Here is a 20,327-nt window from a genome sequence, read left to right as displayed (position 1 = left end):
TTCTGATATTAAATACAAAAAGCTTTGTCAATGCAACATTATTTATGCATAAAATTAAGCATTCAAAATGGAATGCCCAAGTTAAGGTTAAGTATCAGAGGGGTAGCCGTGTTAGTCTGGATCTGTAAAAAGCGACAAAGAGTCCTGTGGCACTTTATAGACTAACAGATGTATTGGAGCATAAGCTTCCGTGGGTGAATACCCACTTTGTCAGATGAATGTGACAATCTTGAATGCACAACCTTGCCTCTACCCACGTAAGTGTATGCGTTATGACACAATGTACTTATACAATCATGTAATCTCTCAAATAATGCTAAATGACATCACACATTTTTATTCTAAACCTTTAGATCAGATGCGTAGCATCTTGTAACATTCATTCGTGTATAAAGAATCATATCTTACAGTAAATGTAGTTCTTAAAGATGTGTTGTCTACCTAGATTTCACTTCTGGGGCACATGCACTCTGTATGTGTGAAATTTGATTCTTTTTGGCCAACTGTATCCATTGGGGCAGCGTCTGTGCCCTGGATACTCTCATGTCTCACACCTGAGGACATACAATGCAATGATAAACCCACAGAATTGAGTCTCAGAGCCTGGATCAACTGACTCAGACTTATGGGATTCGGGCTGCGGGACTAGAAGTGGCAGTGCAGACATTCAGGCTCAGGCTAGAGCCCAGGCCTCCCCTCTTACAGAGTCTCAGAGCGTAGGCTCTAGCCCAGGCCCAAACTTCTACGCTGCAATTTTATAGCCCCGCAGTCCGAGCCCCTGAGCCTAATTCAGGGGTCCTTTATTGCAGTGTAAATGTACCCATAAAGGCCAGAGAAGACCTAACAATCCCTCAGTTCCTTTGCCAACATACAATCCCAGAAGAGTAGGAAACAGTAGATACAGGAAAGGAAGTGGATCGTGTAAGCCATGTGAATAACACACCTTGAAGGTGTGTTACAAGGTAAATAATTGTTCCTTTTTCTTTAAGTGACTGTCCACACAGATTCCACTTCTGATGACTATCAAACAGTGACCTTACAGTGGGTTCTTGGAGTCCTATTTAAATAATGAATGCAAAGCAGTTCTACCAAAGTGGGTGCCTGATCTGAAGTTTCAACTAAGGAAGAGTGATGGTAAAAGTGTGGACTGATCCCCATGTCGCCGACCTGCAAATTTTGAAAAAGGGATGTTTCGTAGAGAAGCTGAAGAAACTGCCTGAGCTCTGGTGGAATGGGCTCTCATGAGCACGGGTGAATGTGACCCAAGGCACATCTGTATTCACATCCTACGCAGTACTGCAATAGTATTTGTACAAAATAGGCCTTGAAAGCTAACACCACCTTGGTCAATAATATAAATATAATTTAAATCAGGAAGGCCAAATCACACTTGGAGTTGCTGCTAGCAAGAGATGTTAAGAGTAACAAGAAGGGTTTCTTCAGGTATGTTAGCAACAAGAAGAAAGTCAAGGAAAGTGTGGGACCCTTACTGAATGAGGGAGGCAACCTAGTGACCGAGGATGTGGAAAAAACAAATGTACTCAATGATTTTTTTGCCTCTGTCTTCACGAACAAGGTCAGCTCCCAGACTGCTGCACTGGGCAGCACAGTATGGGGAGAAGGTGACCAGCCCTCTGTGGAGAAAGAAGTGGTTCGGGACTATTTAGAAAAACTGGACGAGCACAAGTCCATGGGGCCAGATGCGCTGCATCCGAGGGTGCTAAAGGAGTTGGTGGATGTGATTGCAGAGCCATTGGCCATTATCTTTGAAAACGCATGGCGATCGGGGGAGGTCCCGGATGACTGGAAAAAGGCTAATGTAGTGCCCATCTTTAAAAAAGGGAAGAAGGAGGATCCGGGGAACTACAGGCCAGTCAGCCTCACCTCAGTCCCTGGAAAAATCATGGAGCAGGTCCTCAAGGAATCAATTATGAAACACTTAGAGGAGAGGAAAGTGATCAGGAACAGTCAACATGGATTCACCAAGGGGAAGTCGTGCCTGACTAACCTAATTGCCTTCTATGAGGAGATAACTGGCTCTGTGGATGAGGGGAAAGCAGTGGATGTGTTATTCCTTGACTTTAGCAAAGCTTTTGATATGGTCTCCCACAGTATTCTTGCCGCCAAGTTAAAGAAGTATGGGCTGGATGAATGGACTGTAAGGTGGATAGAAAGCTGGCTAGATCGTCGGGCTCAACAGGTAGTGATCAATGGCTCCATGTCTAGTTGGCAGCCGGTTTCAAGCAGAGTGCCCCAAGGGTCGGTCCTGGGGCCGGTTTTGTTTAATATCTTTATTAATGATCTGGAGGATGGTGTGGACTGCACTCTCAGCAAGTTTGCAGATGACACTAAACTGGGAGGCGTGGTAGATACACTGGAGGGTAGGGATCGGATACAGAGGGACCTAGACAAATTAGAGGATTGGGCCAAAAAAACCTGATGAGGTTCAGCAAGGACAAGTGCAGAGTCCTGCACTTAGGACGGAAGAATCCTATGCACTGCTACAGACTAGGGACCAAATGGCTAGGTAGCAGTACTGCAGAAAAGGACCTAGGGGTCACAGTGGACGAGAAGCTGGATTTGAGTCAACAGTGTGCTCTTGTTGCCAAGACGGCTAACGGCATTTTGGGCTGTATAAGTAGGGGCATTGCTAGCAGATCGAGGAACGTGATCGTTCCCCTTTATTCGACATTGGTGAGGCCTCATCTGGAGTACTGTATCCAGTTTTGGGCCCCACACTACAAGACGGATGTGGAAAAATTGGAAAGAGTCCAGCGGAGGGCAACAAAAATGATTAGGGGGCTGGAGCACATGACTTATGAGGAGAGGCTGAGGGAACTGGGATTGTTTAGTCTCCAGAAGAGAAGAACGAGGGGGGATTTGATAGCTGCTTTCAACTACCTGAAGGGGGGTTCCAAAGAGGATGGAGCTCGGCTGTTCTCAATGGTGGTAGATGACAGAACAAGGAGCAATGGTCTCAAGTTGCAGTGGGGTAGGTCTAGGTTGGATATTAGGAAACACTATTTTACTAGGAGGGTGGTGAAGCACTGGAATGCGTTACCTAGGGAGGTGGTGGAATCTCCTTCCTTGGAGGTTTTTAAGGCCCGGCTTGACAAAGCCCTGGCTGGGATGATTTAGTTGGGAATTGGTCCTGCTTTGAGCAGGGGGTTGGACTAGATGACCTCCTGAGGTACCTTCCAACCCTGATATTCTATGATTCTATGATAATTGTGAACATAGGCACCGACTCTGCGGAGCACCCATGGGGAAAAATTAGCGGGTGCTCTGCACCCACCGGCAGCCAAGCTCCCCCCTCCTCGTCTCCTTCTCCTCCCTCCTCGAGTGCGACATGTCCCCGCTCCTCCCCCTCCCTCCCAGTGCTTCCAGCCGCCCGCTGCCTAACAGCTGTTTGGCGGCACTTAGGACTTTCTGGGAGGGAGAGGGAGGAGTGGGGATGCAGCGTGCTCCGGGGAGGAGGCCGAGAAGAGGCAGGGCAGGGGCAGGGGCAGGGACTTGCGGGGAAAGGGGTGGAATGGGGGTAGGAAGGGGGCAGGGCTGGGGTGGGAAAAGGCGGGGTGGGATGGGGGTGGGGCAAGGGCGGTGCAGGGGCAGGAAGAAGCGGGGCCAGGGGGGTCGAGCACCCACCGGACAGAGGGAAAGTCGGCGCCTATGATTGTGAAACATATGTAACATTAACAACAAGGAGTCTGGTGGCACCTTAAAGACTAACAGATATGTAACATTATATATGAAATTATAAATGCTCTCTATGTTATTAGAGCATGTTTAAGACCAAGCAACAGAGGGTCCTGTGGCACCTTTAAGACTAACAGAAGTATTGGAGCATAAGCTTTCGTGGGTGAATGCCCACTTCATCAGACTAACACGGCTACCCTTCTGATACTGTTTAAGACCAGATTGCCTAGCCTAGGTAAAGCCGATAAACCAATTTGTCTTAGACAAAGGAATTTGTTTAGCCCTAATTTACATATTAGCACTAAACAAAGCCATCGAGCTAAATCAATATCCTGAGACTGAACTCAGGAGACAGAATAAGACGGTTACTCACTTTTGTAACTGTTGTTCTTCGAGATGTGTTGCTCATATCCATTCCAATTAGGTGCGCGCGCCGCGTGCACGATCGTCGGAAGATTTTTACCCTAGCAACACTCGGTGGGTCGGCTGAGGCGCCCCATGGAGTGGCGCCCTCATGGCGCCGGATATATGCCCCTGCCGACCCAGCGCCCCTTCAGTTCCTTCTTGCTGGCTACTCCGACAGTGAGGAAGGAGGGCGGGTTTGGAATGGATATTAGCAACACATCTCGAAGAACAGTTACAAAGGTGAGTAACCGTCTTTTCTTCTTCGAGTGCTTGCTCATATCGATTCCAATTAGGTGACTCCCAAGCCTTACCTAGGTGGTGGGGTCGGAGTTAGATATCGCGGAGTGAAGGACCGCTGAACCAAATGCCACATCATCCCTGGACTGCTGCACTATGGCATAGTGGGAAGCGAAAGTATACACGGATGACCAAGTCACTGCCCTACAGATCTCCTGCATGGGCACATGAGCCAGAAAGGCAGAGGACAAAGCTTGAGCCCGAGTAGAATGGGCAGTGAGGTGGGTAGTTGAGACACCAGCTAAGTCATAGCACACACGAATGCATGATGTAATCCAAGACAAGATTCGCTGCGAGGAGACCGGGAGGCCTTTCATCCGGTCTGCCACTGCTATGAACAGCTGGGACGTCTTTCTAAAAGGCTTTGTTCGTTCAATGTAAAAGGCGAGAGCCCTGCGAACGTCTAGGAAATGTAGCTGTTGCTCCCGTTGCGAAGCGTGTGGCTTCGGAAAGAAGACCGGAAGGAAGATGTCTTGGTTGACCTGGAAGGCAGACACCACCTTAGGGAGGAAGGCGGGGTTTGGTCGCAGCTGTACCTTGTCCTTATGGAACACTGTATACGGTGGGTCCGATGTGAGGGCCCGAAGTTCTGAAACTTGTCTCGCCAATGTGATAGCGATGAGGAAAGCTGTTTTCCAGGAAAGATACAGAAGAGAGCAGGTGGCCATCGGTTCGAAGGGGGCACCCATGAGTCTAGATAGGAACAGATTGAGGTCCCACGTAGGGGCCGGATGACGAATTTGCGAGTACAGACGTTCCAAACCCTTGAGGAACCTGCTGACCATGGGATTGGAGAAAACCGAGCGCCCGTTTTCGCCCGGGTGGAAGGCTGAAATCGCTGCTAGGTGTACTTTGATAGATGAGACAGCTAGGCCTTGCTGTTTTAGGGACCAGAGATACTCTAGGATGGTAGGTACTGGTACCTCCAGAGGGACAGTATTGCTCAGGGCACACCAGCAGGAGAAGCACTTCCATTTGGCCAGGTATGTGGACCTAGTGGAGGGCTTTCTGCTACCCAAGAGTACTTGCTGCACCGAACTGGAGCAACGCAGCTCAGATTGAGTCAGCCATGCAGCATCCAAGCTGTCAGGTGGAGGGACTGCAGGTCCGGATGGCATAACCTGCCGTGTTCCTGAGTGATCAGGTCCGGCCACAATGGTAGAGGAATTGGTTGGTCACCGACAGATTGAGGAGTGTGGTGTACCAGTGTTGTCTGGGCCATGCTGGAGCGATCAAGATTAAGCGGGCCTTATCTCTGCGTAACTTCAGAAGGACCTTGTGAACCAACGGAAACGGAGGGAAGGCATAGAGCAGGAGGTCTTTCCATGGTATCAGGAAGGCGTCCGACAGGGAGCCCGGGGAGCGTCCCTGGAGAGAGCAGCACGCCTGGCACTTCCGATTCTCGCGAGAGGTGAAAAGGTCTATGTGGGGAAATCCCCACTCAGAGGCGGCAGGTTTGTATAATTGTTGGTGGTGCCCAAAATGGTGGTGCCCCCCCCGTTCCCGCCCTGTAAGCCAATATAAAATGAAGCTACAACGCGTCGGCGCCACAAGATTACAAGGGTCAATTAAAAGTGGAAAGTCAGAAGCAGCACTTGCCTGCTTCGATATACAGTATTATATTTTGTTGCACCTGTTGTGACGAAGTGGGAATGTTCTTAATGTTTTTTCTGAATACTGTGTGGGTGCCTCAGTTTCCCCTGCAAGGTGCCAACTGAAGGTGTTGGGGACAAAGAGATCAGGTGGCCTTCTTGTCCGGAAGAGACACAAAGGCCAGAGGAGGAAGTGTCAGTTTGGAGCTGGCTGGGGAAATGGGGAGAGGCCCAGAACATGGGTCTGGGCTCCCCACCCCCCCAAGATGGACCTGACTGAGGGGTCCTGTTTTCTGTACCTACAAGCTCTCTTTTAGACTGTGTTCCTGTCGTCTAATAAACCTTCTGTTTTACCGGCTGGCTGAGAGTCACGTCTGACTGCAGAGTTGGGGTGCAGGGACCTCTGGCTTCCCCAGGACCCCGCCTGGGCGGACTCACTGCGGAAAGCGCACGGTGTGGAAGGGTATGCTGAATGCTCCGAGGTCAGACCCAGGAAGGTGTAAGCTTCTTGTCCTGGAGACAGTCTGCTCAGAGAGAGGAGGTTCCCCCAGAGTCCTGACTGGCTTTGTATGGAGTAGTTCCAGAGCATCCCAGCATCCCCTTCCACACCATGCGTTTCCTGGAAGTCCGCACTGACACTCCCTCCTCTGGCCTTTGTCTCTTTTCCAGGCATTAGGAGGCCACCTGATCTCTTTGTTCTCTAACACCTTCAGTTGGCACCTTGCAGGAGAGCGGCCCAGGCCATCAGTTGCCCAGACTCCGGAGACAGGGTTTCGGCCATTCTCTGTGCAGACAGCATCACACTGGCCCTTTAGGGCTCTACAACAATCACAACCCCTTATCCCACCATCTAGATCCTTAAGAAATGCATAGGGGAAACTGAGGCACCCACACAGTATTCAGAGAAAACATTAAGAACATTCCCACTACATAACACCTGTATACGACTAGTTATATACTTTAAAGGGTGTAAAATAATCAAGTATTGTGCTAAACACAATGATACTCCGAACTGACCACCAAATTTAAGTTGCGTGTTTTTCCCCTCAGGTGAGGGCTCTGGGATGGGGCTGGGGATGACAGTACAGGAGGGTGCTCAGGGCTGGGGCTCAGGGTTGGGGTGCTGGGGGCGCAGGGTCTGGGGTGGAGCAGGGCTGGGTATAAGGAACTTGGGGTGCAGACAGGCTGCCCCAGGGCTAGGGCCAGAGAGGACTCCCACCCCACCCCACTAGCAGAAGCAAGCTCCGGAGGAGGGACCCCTCCTCTCCCCCACCCCCAAGCACACTCACTCTGCACCACGGTCACTGCACGTGCTCCTAGGGCCTCTCTCAGGTCCAGAAAGCCCACTCGCCTTCCCTATGGTGGGTACGGGGGGGGGGGGGGGGTTGCCATCATGTGTGGCCTCCCCTGTGCTGCGCCCCCCCCCCGGCCCCCCGGGGGGGGGGGGGGGATGGGGGAGCTGTCCCTGGCCCTTGCCCAGCGTTGGGCAGGAGAGTGGGCTGCAGGGGGGGGGTGTGGATCACAGGATCAAACACTCACCGAAGCCCCAGCAGCTGCTCAGGTGAGTGAGGTTCCCCTCCAGATGTCCCGTCTCCGGGCTGGAAGTCCCCCTTGGCCTCTCCTGCTAGTGGCTACTGGGGGGGGGGGGGGAGGGAGGGCTGCAAAACATGTGTGAGTGTGCATCCTCCCTCCTCCCCTGTCCCGCTTCCCCTCCCCCTGTGCTGCTATAGCCCTAGGCAGAAACAGTGGCAGGCAGCGGGCAGCACAAGCAAGGGAGAGGCACCAGCTGTTTTCTTTCAGGCAGGCAGGGAAGCTCCGGGGCAGGGGGGGATGCTCCGGGGTGGCGGCAGGGGCTGGGGCCCACTCCAGGCAGGGCCAGGGGAGAAACCCAGCTCCAGATATTTTTGGTGGAGCACAGCCCCCAGCCCTGAATATTCCTGGTGCTCAGGCACCACGGGCCCATATAACTTGCCGCCCCTGTCCCCACTTCCGGAAAACAGAATGGATAACGTCCGGACGTATCGACCACTCTTGAGCCAGGAAGGACCTGCTGAGGCGATCTGCCAAGGTGTTCTGGACTCCTGGGAGAAATGACGCTACCAGGTCTATCGAGTGGGCTATGCAAAATTCCCAGAGGTGTATGGCTTCCTGACAGAGGAGGGACGACCGCGCTCCGCCTTGCTTGTTGATGTAAAACATGGCCGTTGTGTTGTCTGTGAAGATTGTGACACAACGGCCCTGAAGGTGTTCGCAGAATACCTGACATGCCAGGTGTACTGCTCTCAGTTCCCTGACGTTGATGTGCAGGGTTATTTCTTGTGCAGACCAAAGACCTTGTGTGCAAAGGTCCGCGAGGTGAGCGCCCCAGCCCAGAGATGACGCGTCTGTGGTGAGGACTAGAGAGGGCTGTGGGGCATAGAATGGCATCTCCCCGCAAACAAAGCTGGGGTTTAGCCACCAACCCAGAGAGGATAAGACCTCTGTCGGCAGCGTGAGTACTGTGTCCAAACTGTCCCGGCCTGGACGGTACACTGATGAGAGCCAGGTCTGAAGCGGGCGGAGGCGTAGTCTGGCATGTCTGGTCATGAAGGTGCACGAGGCCATGTGGCCCAGAAGACTGAGGCATGTGCGTGCTGTCGCGGTCGGGAAGCTTTGTAGGCCGTGAACAATGGTCATCGTGGACTGGAAGCGGGACTGTGGCAGGTATGCCTTGGAGAGCTTCGAGTCCAGGACTGCCCCAATGAAGTCTATTCTTTGGGTTGGCTCCAAAGTGGACTTTTCGGTGTTAAGCAGCAGGCCCAGTTGCCTGAACAAGCTCATGACGAACCGAACATGAGACCGCACCTGTAGCTCGGAACGACCCCGAATGAGCCAGTCATTGAGGTACGGAAACACTTGGATCCGATGTCTGCGGAGCAAGGCCGCTACGACAGCCATACATTTTGTGAAGACCCTTGGCGCTGTGGACAGGCCGAAGGGAAGGACGGTAAATTGGAAAAGTTGCTGGTTGACCACAAAGAGAAGGAACCGCCTGTGTGGCGGGTAAATTGCTATGTGGAAGTATGCGTCCTTCATGTCGAGGGCAGCATACCAGTCTCCAGGATCCAGGGAAGGGATAATGGTCCCCAGGGAAACCATGCGGAACTTCAACTTTACTATGAATTTGTTGAGTCCGCGCAGGTCCAGGATGGGCCGACGTCCCCCCTTTGCCTTGGGGATTAGGAAGTAACGGGAGTAAAAACCCCTGCCCCTCAAGTCCTTTGGTACCTCTTCCACCGCTCCAATAGACAGGAGCGCTTGTACCTTCTGTAAGAGGAGTTGCTTGTGAGAAGGGTCCCTGAAGAGGGACGGGGAGGGAGGGTGGGAAGGGGGGGGCGAAACAAACTGAAGATGGTATCCAGTTTCCACCGTGCGTAGGAACTAGCGATCTGATGTTATGCGGGACCACGCAGGGAGGAAATAGGAGAGGCGGTTGGAGAAAGGCAGGAAAGGATCCTGCAAGGAGACCGGTGCTCCGTCCTCGAGCGCACCTTCAAAAGTTTTGCTTGGGCCCTGCTGATGGTTTTGGGGGGCCCTGATTCTGGCCTGATTGAGGACCAGATTGTTGTCTCCTATTACCACGACCACGCCTTCTAGTGAAGTCTTGTCGCAGTCGAGGCTTAGGGTAGGTGCGCTGCGGTTGGGGCCAGAAGGGCCTACGTTGCGTCACCGGGGTATGCATGCCCAATGAGCGAGTGATGGCCCGGTTATCCTTCAGACTCTGCAGTCTGGGATCAGTTTTGGCTGAAAATAGACCTTGGCCATCAAAGGGAGGTCTTGTATAGTTTGCTGCAGCTCCAGTGGAAGACCGGACACTTGCAGCCATGAAATGCGGTGCATAGCCACGCCTGAGGCTAGAGTCCTAGCCGCTGAGTCCGCCGCGTCTAAGGACGCCTGCAGGGATGTCCTTGCCACTTTTTTGCCCTCTTCTAGCAAGGCCCCAAACTCCTCCCTGGACTCCTGGGGAACCAACTCCTTGAACTTCCCCATCGAGTTCCAGGTGTTATAGTTGTAACGGCTCAGGAGGGCCCGCTGGTTAGCTATCCTGAGCTGCAGACCACTTGTAGAATAAAACTTGCGCCCGAACAAATCCAGGTGCCTAGCGTCCTTGGACTTAGGGGCGGGCGCTTGTTGGCCATGCCTCTCCCTCTCATTTACAGACTGTACAACAAGGGAGCAAGGTTGGGGGTGGACTTTCAAATATTCATAATCCTTAGAGGGACACCATGTATTTCCTCTCCACCCCTCTGGCCGTGGGAGGGATAGATGCCGGGGACTGCCAGATCGTATTGGCATTAGCCTGAATGGTCCGAATGAACGGTAAGGCAACCTGTGTGGGGGCATCGGCCCATAAAATGTCCACCACAGGATCCTCAACTTCCACCACTTCCACCACCTCCACCTGTAGGTTCATGTTCTGTGCCACCCTGCGCAGCAGGTCCTGGTGTGCACGAAGATCTATAGGCGGTGGGCCAGAGGAGGACATGTCTGCCACGGCCTCGTCAGGCGAGAATGAGGACAATCCCTGGACTAGCGGATCCTGGGGAAGGTCTGGTTGAGGAGGGTCCGGTTGCCCTAGGTCCACCCCACTAGGGGCATGAGCCTGTTCAAGTGGCAGGGCGGTCGCCTCTGAGGTTATCGGGGGAGGACGGCTCACAGTGGCTTCAGGCACCCTAGGCTCCGAATGAGCTGAGCGAGAAGCGCCTGAGGGGACACCTCGGGCTTGGTGGTATGCCCAAGGAGTCCAGAAGGACCATTGTGGGGGTCCTTGGTCAGGATCCTGTCCTTCATCTGGCCCCTGGTTAGTGCCATCCGCGTCTTGGCCCTGGACGTGGTAGCCACTCGCCGCTTGGGACGACATCGAATTTGGACGTGAAGACCAAGGCAGTGCTGAACGCGCCTGCTGTATTGAACTGTCACGGTCTGTCGGTCCGCTCCTGGGAGCTGGGGACCGGTGCCAGGGCCCCGAGTGGTACTGTGATCGGGATTGGGACCGACGGTCATAACGGTGCCGGGAGGCCGATCTAGATCTCGACGAAGACCGACGGTGCGGGCGGTGCCGGGATCGGCTGCGAGATGATCGGTGCCGGGACCGGTGCCAAGAGCTGGATCGGTACCAATCATACTGGGAGGGAGACCTTCGGGAGGCGGAGCGGCGCTGCGAGTACGACCGGCGCGGAGATGGAGATTGGTACCGGGACTGTGAGTGATGCCGAGACTGGGACCATTGGTGGGACCGGGACTGCGACCTGGACTGGGATCGAGATCGGTGCCGAGCTGTCTCGCTCTGTGATGGAGGCCACATGAAGGCTGGCTTCCCTATAGATGGAACAGTCCCCATCGGCGGTGCCGGAGGGTGAGACGGTCCAGGCTCAGTTAGTGCGATCAGGTCGCGAGCGGTGGAGAAGGTCTCCGGAGTGGATGGCAGGCCCAGCTCAACCACAGTGTGCACCAGGGAGCCTATATTCACCGGACTAAACGGCGCTTGCGGCGCCGGAATCGACGGTGCCGGAGTTGGCGCCTTCGCGGTGCGGTCCGACACGGCGTGCTGCTCCACTGGGGCCCCAGGCGGTGCTTGCAACTGCAGAGGAGCAGCAGGTGGTTTGTGCTGCTTCTTGGGCCGTGGAGATAGTGAACGGTGCCGCGTCTGTACCGGTGCCAGAGACGACCGGTGCCAAGAGACTGCTGGTGCCGGGTCGTTCCAGTGCCGGACCGACAGTGCCTGGTCTGCGCGCAGTGCCGAGGGCACCGGGCTAAGTGCCGCTTCCATTAGGAGCTGTTTTAAACGAAAGTCCCGCTCCTTTTTTGTCCGAGGCTTGAAAGCCTTACAAATGCGGCACTTATCGGGTTGATGAGCTTCCCCCAGGCACTTCAAGCAGGAGTCGTGGGGGTCTCCTGTGAGCATCGGCTTGAGACAGGCCAAGCAAGGCTTGAAACCCGGAAACCTGGGCATGAGCACTGGCACCGGGGAGGAGGGAAAGGGGATAAACCCTGTTTCCTCCACGTATATACACTATGTACAAAAACTTACTAACAACTACGCTATAACTGTTAAACTGTTAAAACTACACTAAAGAACTATCTACAGTACAACGAGTAAAGCTAGGGATGTGGAGGTCAGTTATGCCGTTCTCCACAGTTCCAACGACCGTCACGGGTGATAAGAAGGAACTGAGGGGGTGCTGGGTTGGCACGGGCATATATCCGGCGCCATAAGGGTGCCACTCCAGGGGGCGCCTCAGCCGACCCACCGAGTGTTGCTAGGGTAAAAATCTTCTGACGATCGTGCACACGGCGCGCACACCTAATTGTAATCGATATGAGCAAGCACTCGAAGAAGAATAACATAGTTCTTGCATCCCTGAGAGAGACAGGAGACTGAATCTCCAGGAGGCCATCCTAACTTTTAGAACAAAAACAATTTTGGGAATATAAGGGACAGAGAGACTTCATCTTGATCGGGGTGGGCAAACTACGGCCCGCAGGCTGGATCTGGCCCTCCCAGAAGCGGCTGGTACCATGTCCCTGCGGCTCCCGGGCGGGGGGGCAGAGGGCTTCATGCGTTGCCCTTGCCTCCAGGCACCGCTCCACGCAGCTCTGATTGGCCGGGAATGGGGAACCAATGGGAGCTTCGGGGGAAGTACCTGGAGGTGCGGCAAGGGCAGCGCACGCAGAGCCCTCCGCCCCCCCCGCCCCCCCAGGGGCCGCAGCACTTCCTGGAGCAGCATGGGGCCGGGGAGAGGGCAGGCGTGCAGGGAGCCTGCCCTGGCCCCGGTGCGCGCCACTGCCACCCCGGAGCTGCTTTAGGTAAGCGGCATCGGGCCGGAGCCTGAACCCCTCCTGCCCCCCAACTCCCTGCGCTGAGCCCCCTGCCTGCACCTTGCACCCTTCCTGCACCCCAGCCCCCTGCCCTGAGCCCCCTCATATACCCCACACCCCTCCTCTGCCCCAATCCCTTGCCCTGAGCCCCTTCCTGCACACCACACCCCCTCCCGCACACCACACTCCCACTCCCTGCCCTGCATGCAATTTCCCCACCCAGATGTGGCCTTCAGCCCAAAAAGTTTGCCCACCCCAGATCTTGATCCTTCACTTTAAAGACCCAAAGAAACCAAGCAATTTGAGCTGTGAGATGGGTCCTGGCCAGGCCAGCCTGTGAAAAGCTTGAAAGAAGACTGGGGGTGAGAGAGATCATCTTGAATAAAGACTGTACTTTGGTAGATTCAGTTTTAGACTTTTAAATGCATGTTTTTACTTTTATTTGCTTATAACCTTCTCTACCTTTATTTCTTTTACTTGGTATCACTTAATCCAGGCTCTTTGATTAAACTCGTTTTGCTTTCATTATAACTCATCAGCCCTGGGTAAGTGCAGTGAGTGTGTGCCTCTAGGAAGCTGACAGGCTGGAGTGTTGCACTGTCTCTGGAGAGGCAGGGAACCTAATACTTTTTCTGAGGGCCCAATGAGAGGGAATGGACCCTGAAGGATGATGACTTTGAGGCAGATTCAGGATTGGAAGGGTCCTAAACTCAGCCTGCAAGAAGTAACCAAGTTGGACAAAGCCAGAGTGAGCCTTGTGGGCTGCTGGCTGGCTCTTGGGGTCAGAGCTCTGGACCAAAGCTGCACAGTCACAAGACACCCAGGGTTAAAAGGTAGATATTGACCGAACCCCTCACTGGCCTGGGTGAACCCCAAAACATCCCAGTGAAATCTACCCTAGTTACTTCATAACAGGATCTAATATAGTTAGATATCAATTTGGACAACCTTTGGGTGGAAATGGCTTGACCCTTAACCCTATCTGCAAAGACTACACACAGTCTGTGGGATCTCGTGAAGGATGTTGTCCCGTCCAGGTAGTATGTTACAGCCCTACTATGTCAAAGGGTGTGCCATTTGGCTTCCCCCCTGGTTTGAGAATAGCACTTGAGGGAGAAAACTGGGCAGGGAAGCAACTGATTTAAATGAAAATCAGAAACAATATTAGGCAGGAATTTGGGGTGAGGCCTATCTTTATGGAGGATCATGTCAGGTGGACCAGCCATAAGAGCTTGTATGTCCCCTACACTATGAGTTGATGTAAGCAGTCTTCATAGACAGTTGATAAAAAGAGCAGGTTGCTTGTGGCTAAAAAGGAGGTCCCTTTAAACAGTTAACACTGTGTTGAGGTCCCAGGAAGGAGGAGGCCCTTGGTCTGGGGGGAAAAACATGAATGAGACCCTTACGGAATCTAGCAACTGTAGGATGGGAAGATACAGTATAACCCTGAATTGAGGATGATGTGCAGCTATTGCTGCTAAATGTACTCTTATGGATCTGATGGATGGTCCCAAATGTGTTAGAGTTAGCAGACAGTCCTGAGTAGCAGAAACAGGAACTGACAAGGGAAATGTTCTGGTGCCCAAATAGAAAACCTTTTCCATTTTGCCTCATAATTCAGTATAGTAGAGGTTTCTCTGCTATGTCAGAGGTGGGCAAACTATGGCCCACGGGACCGTCCTGCCGGGCCCCTGAGCTCCTGGCCGGGCAGCTAGCCCCCGGCTCCTCCCCTGCTGTCCCCCCTCCCCTGCAGCTATGCCGCCGCGCGGGCAGCACTCTGGCCGGCGGGGCTGCTCGCTCATGCTAGGCAGCACGGCAGTATGTCTGGCTCCGGGAAGGCATGGTAAGGGGGCCAGGGCCGGGGGGTTGGATATGGGGCAGCGGGTCCTGGGGGGCAGTCGGGGACAGGGGATGGCTGGATGGGGCAGAGGTTTGGGGGGGCAGGGGATGGGGAACAGGGGGGATTGGATAGGGGGTGGGGTCCCAGGGGGCCTGACAGGGGGCGGGGGTGTGGATAGGGGTCGGGGCAGTCAGGGGACAGGGAGCAGGGGAGGTTGGATAGGAGGTGGGGCCCGGGGGGCGGGGGTCCCGGCAGGGGGCGGTCAGGAGACAAGGAGCAGTGGGGGGTTGGATGGGTGGGAGCTTCTGAGGGGGGCAGTCAGGAGGTGGAAAGTGGGAGGGGTCGGATGGGGACGGGGGCCAGGCTGTTTGGGGGGCACAGACTTCCCTACCCGGCCCTCCATATAGTTTTGCACCCTGATGTAGCCCTCGGACCAAAAAGTTTGCCCACTCCTGTGCTATGTACCAAACTGTTCTGGACTTCATTTGAACAGCTCCTTTCAATGGCAGTTAATCAGCCAACAACCACACTGTCAGATGTAATGATGAAAGAGGCGAAAGATCTCACTTCTGTTTTGCAAAATCATGTCAGATAGAACAAGTGGTGTGATCAGGGGCTGTGTTGACAGGTTCATCAGCTCAGAGTATCAGAACTGTCTGGGCCAAGCTGGGTCTAGCATAATAACTGAAGCTGAACCTTGTCTGAGTTTCCTCAGGATCCCTGGTCTTAAATGGATTGGCAGAAGGCATACATGAGCCTCCGTGCCTATGAGACTACAGAAAGCCTGAACTCAAAACCCCTCTGGAGTAGAAGACACGGCATTTTTTGTTCTGGTCTGTGGCATACAGGTCTATTTCTGGATACCATATTGCAAGGGACCATTAAAGATTAATTGGCCTGTTAACAACCCTTCAGTCATGGGGGAAAGGCCGGGGAGAAGGCAACTTGTCAGAGGGGTTGTTAGTGGGATTGTTGTAATAAGCCATAAATCTAGAGTCCTATTTAGTCAATGATTTTTAGGGTCTAGCAAAATTATAAATTTAAACTCCCAGGAGTCTCTTTTGAAGATGTGCAGATTTCCTGAGAAGTCAGATAGAGTGATCATTTTTTTCTGAAAAGTGTTCACCCACGTGGTGTTTTTCTCTTTTATGATTTTTCTGTGTTAGCTCATTTGAGAGCATAGTGCCTGTCTGGTTTCACTCACATAGTTGTTATTGGGGCATTTAGTGAATCGGATGAGGTATGCCACATGTTGCAGGACTCTCATATCTTGAAAGTTGTTTTGGGGAGAGGGTGTCAATCATTGTAGCCATGGAGATATGTCTACAGGTTTTGCATCTGTTGTTCTGGCAGGGGTCTGGTAAAGATTTGAGTTGATGTGTCCTGGTCTGTGGGGAACTTGCTTCTAATGATGAGTTTGGAGAAGCTGCGGGCTTGTTTGAAGGCCAGAAGAGGGGTTCAGAAAATATTTTTTTCAGGATGTGGTCCCCATAGAGTATGGGTTTAATGCTATCTCATATGGGTTCCAGTGTGGGATGGTAGGTGACAACTACGGGTGTGTAGTCAGAGGGGTTTTTATTTCTGTATTGAAGCAGGTTCTCTCGGGGTATTTGGGTGTCCCGTTCCATAATGCAATCTACTTCTCTGGTGAAGTGTTCTTGTTTGGGGAAGGCGGTTTTAAGCGTGTTAAGGTTTACATCCCACTGTAGCACTTAGTGAAGAGCTTCTCCCATCAGCATAGGTACTCCACCTCCCGAGAGGCAGTAGCTATGTCGACGGGAGAAGCCCTCTCATCAACATAGTACTGTTTACACTGGGGGTCAGGTTGGTATAACTACGTCAGGTATAAATTGATAGTGTAGTCCAAGCCTCAGTATCCAGGGTCTCCACAATTCAGGACAGGAGGTCCAGGAAGGCTTTAGAATCAACCTAGCCAGGGTGGGGGCTGGTGTCTCTGCCTTGTCTGGTGGTGAGGAGGATTCCTTAGGGGATGACAGGGCTCACTGTTGTCTCTCTATCATCTCCTGTTCCTGTGGGCCCACCTCTCATTCCACTGTGGATGGGCTAGTCAGCGAAGCCATCAAGAAGCATGATCCATTCCTTTTTCTACATGTAGGAGAGGCTAAACTACTCCTTCACATGTGGGAGGATGATCCACAGTAAGGTCAATACAGCCAAACAAGGTGCCATGTTTATGGGTATTGACCAGGTTGGAGCTGGTTGGCCCATGCCACTCCAGAGTCAGTTGAGGTGGTACTCTGAATGTGGGCTCCCCAATATCCTCCTTGAGGTCATTCTCCAATGGCAGGGAAGAAGGATCTCTGTTCCATGTCAGCAAGAAGGGATACATCAGCAATAGTGAGGAGGAATATATCTCCTCACTGAAGGACAGTACTGAGGGACTGAATGGGGCCAACTGATGAACTTCCTTGGCTTCATCACAGGCATTGGTACTGGGATCGTGGCAGGTCCCTTGTTTTGCCCAACTGTTTAAGGGTTTTTTCCTTGGAGAAACATCCCATGTCTTCCCCCTGGTAGTTCCTCTCAGTCTTGGAGCTAGGTTTATGCTCGGACAGGCTACATCAGTGGGCGTCCAGTTTATAAGTGGATGCAGTGCCAGCTTTACTCGCTGAGTTGGGGCAGTCAGTAAGGAAGCCAAAGTTCTCAGCACCAGATTTACCAATGCCAAGTCTGTCAATGCCAAGGTGCATAGTGCCAAGCTCTTAAGAGGCAGTTGACATCCTCAGTGTCAACTCTGCCAGTGTCCTCTTTGACTTATTTCCACTGCTTGATCTTGGAGTTCGAAGAATACTCAAGGGATCACTGGTCGATGCTAATTTAACCAGCCTCACTCTGGTCATAATTGTCACATCTGGGGCCAAAGTGACCTCTATGGACTGCTCAAGTAGATGTAGCTTCAGCCATGCATTCCTAGACTTGCAGGTCCTAGTGGAGAAGTTCTTGCACACAAAGGAATTATTCAGGATGTGACTCTCTCCTAAGCAAGAGAGGCATTAGCTTGTCTGTCCATGATAGGGAATAGTTCATTGCAGGACCGGCAGGGTTTGAACTCTGTCACAAGGCATGGGAGCTGGCAAGAAGCACTTTACCCTGCTGCACATGGGGTGGGGAGGTGTCACCAATCAATACCCTTTAGAGAACAAATTTGATTATAAGAATTCTTCACTAAGCACCTTAAAAGATCTGGCTTAAAGTGTCTGAAGAGAGTTGCAGGTCAGAGATTTGCTAAGGCAGTGGGGGAACTGGGTTGTGGCTGCTCTGCCTTTTATGCCATTGTGTGAGAGCTATTCAAAATATCTGATCTTCTGTACATGAGGCCTGTGCACACCTACAGTGGGACTACACTGACACATACTTGAAGAGCTAATAACAGAGAAAAAGAAATGAGCTTAAGAAACCAGACAAACTTTAGTAAAGAGAGAGAAATTCCTGCGACAAATGTGTGAATTTTCTGTAATATTTCTGTGAACTATATGCATCTCCTCACTGCACTGGAGGCAGAAGGGTTAACGTGCTTCTCCTGGAACAGAGCAGGAGGCATGAGAGGTTTGGGTCACGTAGCTGTCTGGGGTGGTAAGAATGCGCCATCAAGAGCTGGCTGGAATTAGCACAAAGCAATGAAGGGTCCAGAAAAAAAATGGGAAACTCAATGACCAAACATGAATCCTTGGCAGGAGGCTAGAGCTCAGAGGAAGCAGAGCAGGATGAAGCCCTGGTTCCACCAATATGGACTCTATCATAAGTCTGCCACTCTCATACTAACCCAAAGACTTTCTGTGCTACAGGCGACAAATAAAGGTTACCTTGCTGGGGAAAGGCAGCCTGGTGTTGCTGCAGTTACTTAAGAGCATTGCACCCTGAAAGGAGAAATATCTCTTGCAGGAGTCTGGCTCAGCTAGACTCCCTGAAGGGAGCCACAGAGAAAGAGGTGAAATTGTAGAAGCCATGGTCCTGCACCTGGAAAACACTGGGGGATCCAAGGGGTCCAGCACAGTAAAGGGGTACTCCCAGGAGACTGGTTAAAGGCTAAGACACAGATCAGACTCTGGGAATCTGTGACAGCCACCTAAGAACTGTAGAGGGATTTCACGTAAAGAGATGTCTTTAGGGCAGTAACTGTTCCAGCTGCTGCATTAGGGCATGTCTACACTACAAAATTAAATCGATGTACAGCCACCACAGTAATTAAAGTGGTGGTTCATGTCCACCTTCTGTCAGCTGTGCGCATTCTCACCAGGAGTGCTTCTACTGACTTAACTGTGTGGGGCACTGGGGGGCACTGACACCTGGAACTCCCCAGGGCTGACAGCCAACAGAAGATGTAAGTAACGCAGTGTCCACATGGGCACTGCGTCACCCTAACTACATCTACCTACACCTCTCGCAGAGGTGGAGTTATTAGGTCGCTGTAGTGGGTGACTTACATTGGTGGGAGCTACATTTTAGTGTAGACGCTTACAGAGCTAGGTCAATGTACGTTGCCCTAGGTCAACCAAACTCTGTAATGTAAACCAAGCCTTAAAGGCATAGGAAGAGGGAGGAAGGGAATCTAATTTAATGCTGGTGCTGAGCCCCAGGTGGAAGTTTAAGTTGCTACCTCCAATTTCAACGTCAACTTCAAAGCCTTAAAACCCACAAAACAACATGATAATATGTTTAGTCCATGAGTCAATGTCTACATTGACTATACTGAGCTTTAATTCTTTAATTTTTATCAGTAACCTTGTTAGTGAAATTCAGTGTTTACCTTTAGTTGATCCAGTTGAAGCTTGTTAGCATTTTCACACACAATGAGCACATTCTGTAGATCTACAGATGCTTCAATATACTGGAGGCAGAGCTGTTCCAGTCGCGAGAGCTTGAAATTCAGGGCTAGTTTGTACACGTCCATGATAAGTAGTACATCCTGCACATGACCTGTACATCACAAAGGGAAACAGTATCATTCCACAGCTCTAGAGAGCTTTCTAATATAAGGGTCTTCAGAGATGTCCAGTGAGGTCAGAAATTTTCCCAAACCAATTTCTGATGCCATCTTGAATAATTAGGATAGCACAACCAAGGGAGATTAGTATTATGATCATCTAGTCTGATCTCCTGTTTAACACAGGTCACAGAGCTTCCCCAGAATAGTTCCTAAGGGAGATTTTTAGGAAAACATCCAATCTTGATTTTAAAATGGTCAGTGATTAATGGTTAATTACTCTGTTAAAAATGTATGCTTTATTCCTGTCTGAATTTGTCTAGCTCAACTTGCAGTCATTGCACTGTTATACCTTTCTCTGGTAGACTGAAAAGCCCATTATTAAATATTTTTTCCCTATGTAAGTCTTATAGACTGTAATCAAGGCACTCCTTAACCTTCTCTTTGTTAAGATAAATAGAATGAGCTCCTTGACTCTGACTACAAATCATGTTTTCAAATCCTTTAATAATTCTTAAGTATCAGAGGGGTAGCCGTGTTAGTCTGGATCTGTAAAAAGCAACAGAGAGTCCTGTGGCACCTTTAAGACTAACAGATGTATTGGAGCATAAGCTTTCGTGGGTGAATGCCCACTTCATCGGATGCACGGGCATTCACCCACGAAAGCTTATGCTCCAATACATCTGTTAGTGTT

At 51.7% G+C, this 20,327-nt stretch overlaps 1 protein-coding gene across 5 annotated transcripts in view; it reads right to left on the bottom strand.

The window, feature by feature from the left end:
* LZTR1 (leucine zipper like transcription regulator 1) overlaps positions 1–20,327 on the bottom strand; it is a 243,911-nt gene that overhangs the window by 42,839 nt on the left and 180,745 nt on the right. For all 5 annotated transcript variants that reach the window (XM_026655098.2, XM_026655095.2, XM_026655096.2 and 2 more), the window contains one exon: positions 19,457–19,626. In XM_026655098.2, coding sequence (XP_026510883.1) covers positions 19,457–19,626 — 170 coding nt within the window. The remainder of the gene's footprint in view (positions 1–19,456; positions 19,627–20,327) is intronic.

The sequence above is a fragment of the Terrapene carolina genome, unplaced genomic scaffold (genome assembly GCF_002925995.2).
Source record: "Terrapene carolina triunguis isolate 2854851 unplaced genomic scaffold, T_m_triunguis-2.0 Scaffold195, whole genome shotgun sequence".
Classification (NCBI taxonomy): domain Eukaryota; kingdom Metazoa; phylum Chordata; order Testudines; family Emydidae; genus Terrapene; species Terrapene triunguis.
Note: the sequence above shows the minus strand (reverse complement) of the source record. Positions and strands in the feature narration are given on the sequence as shown.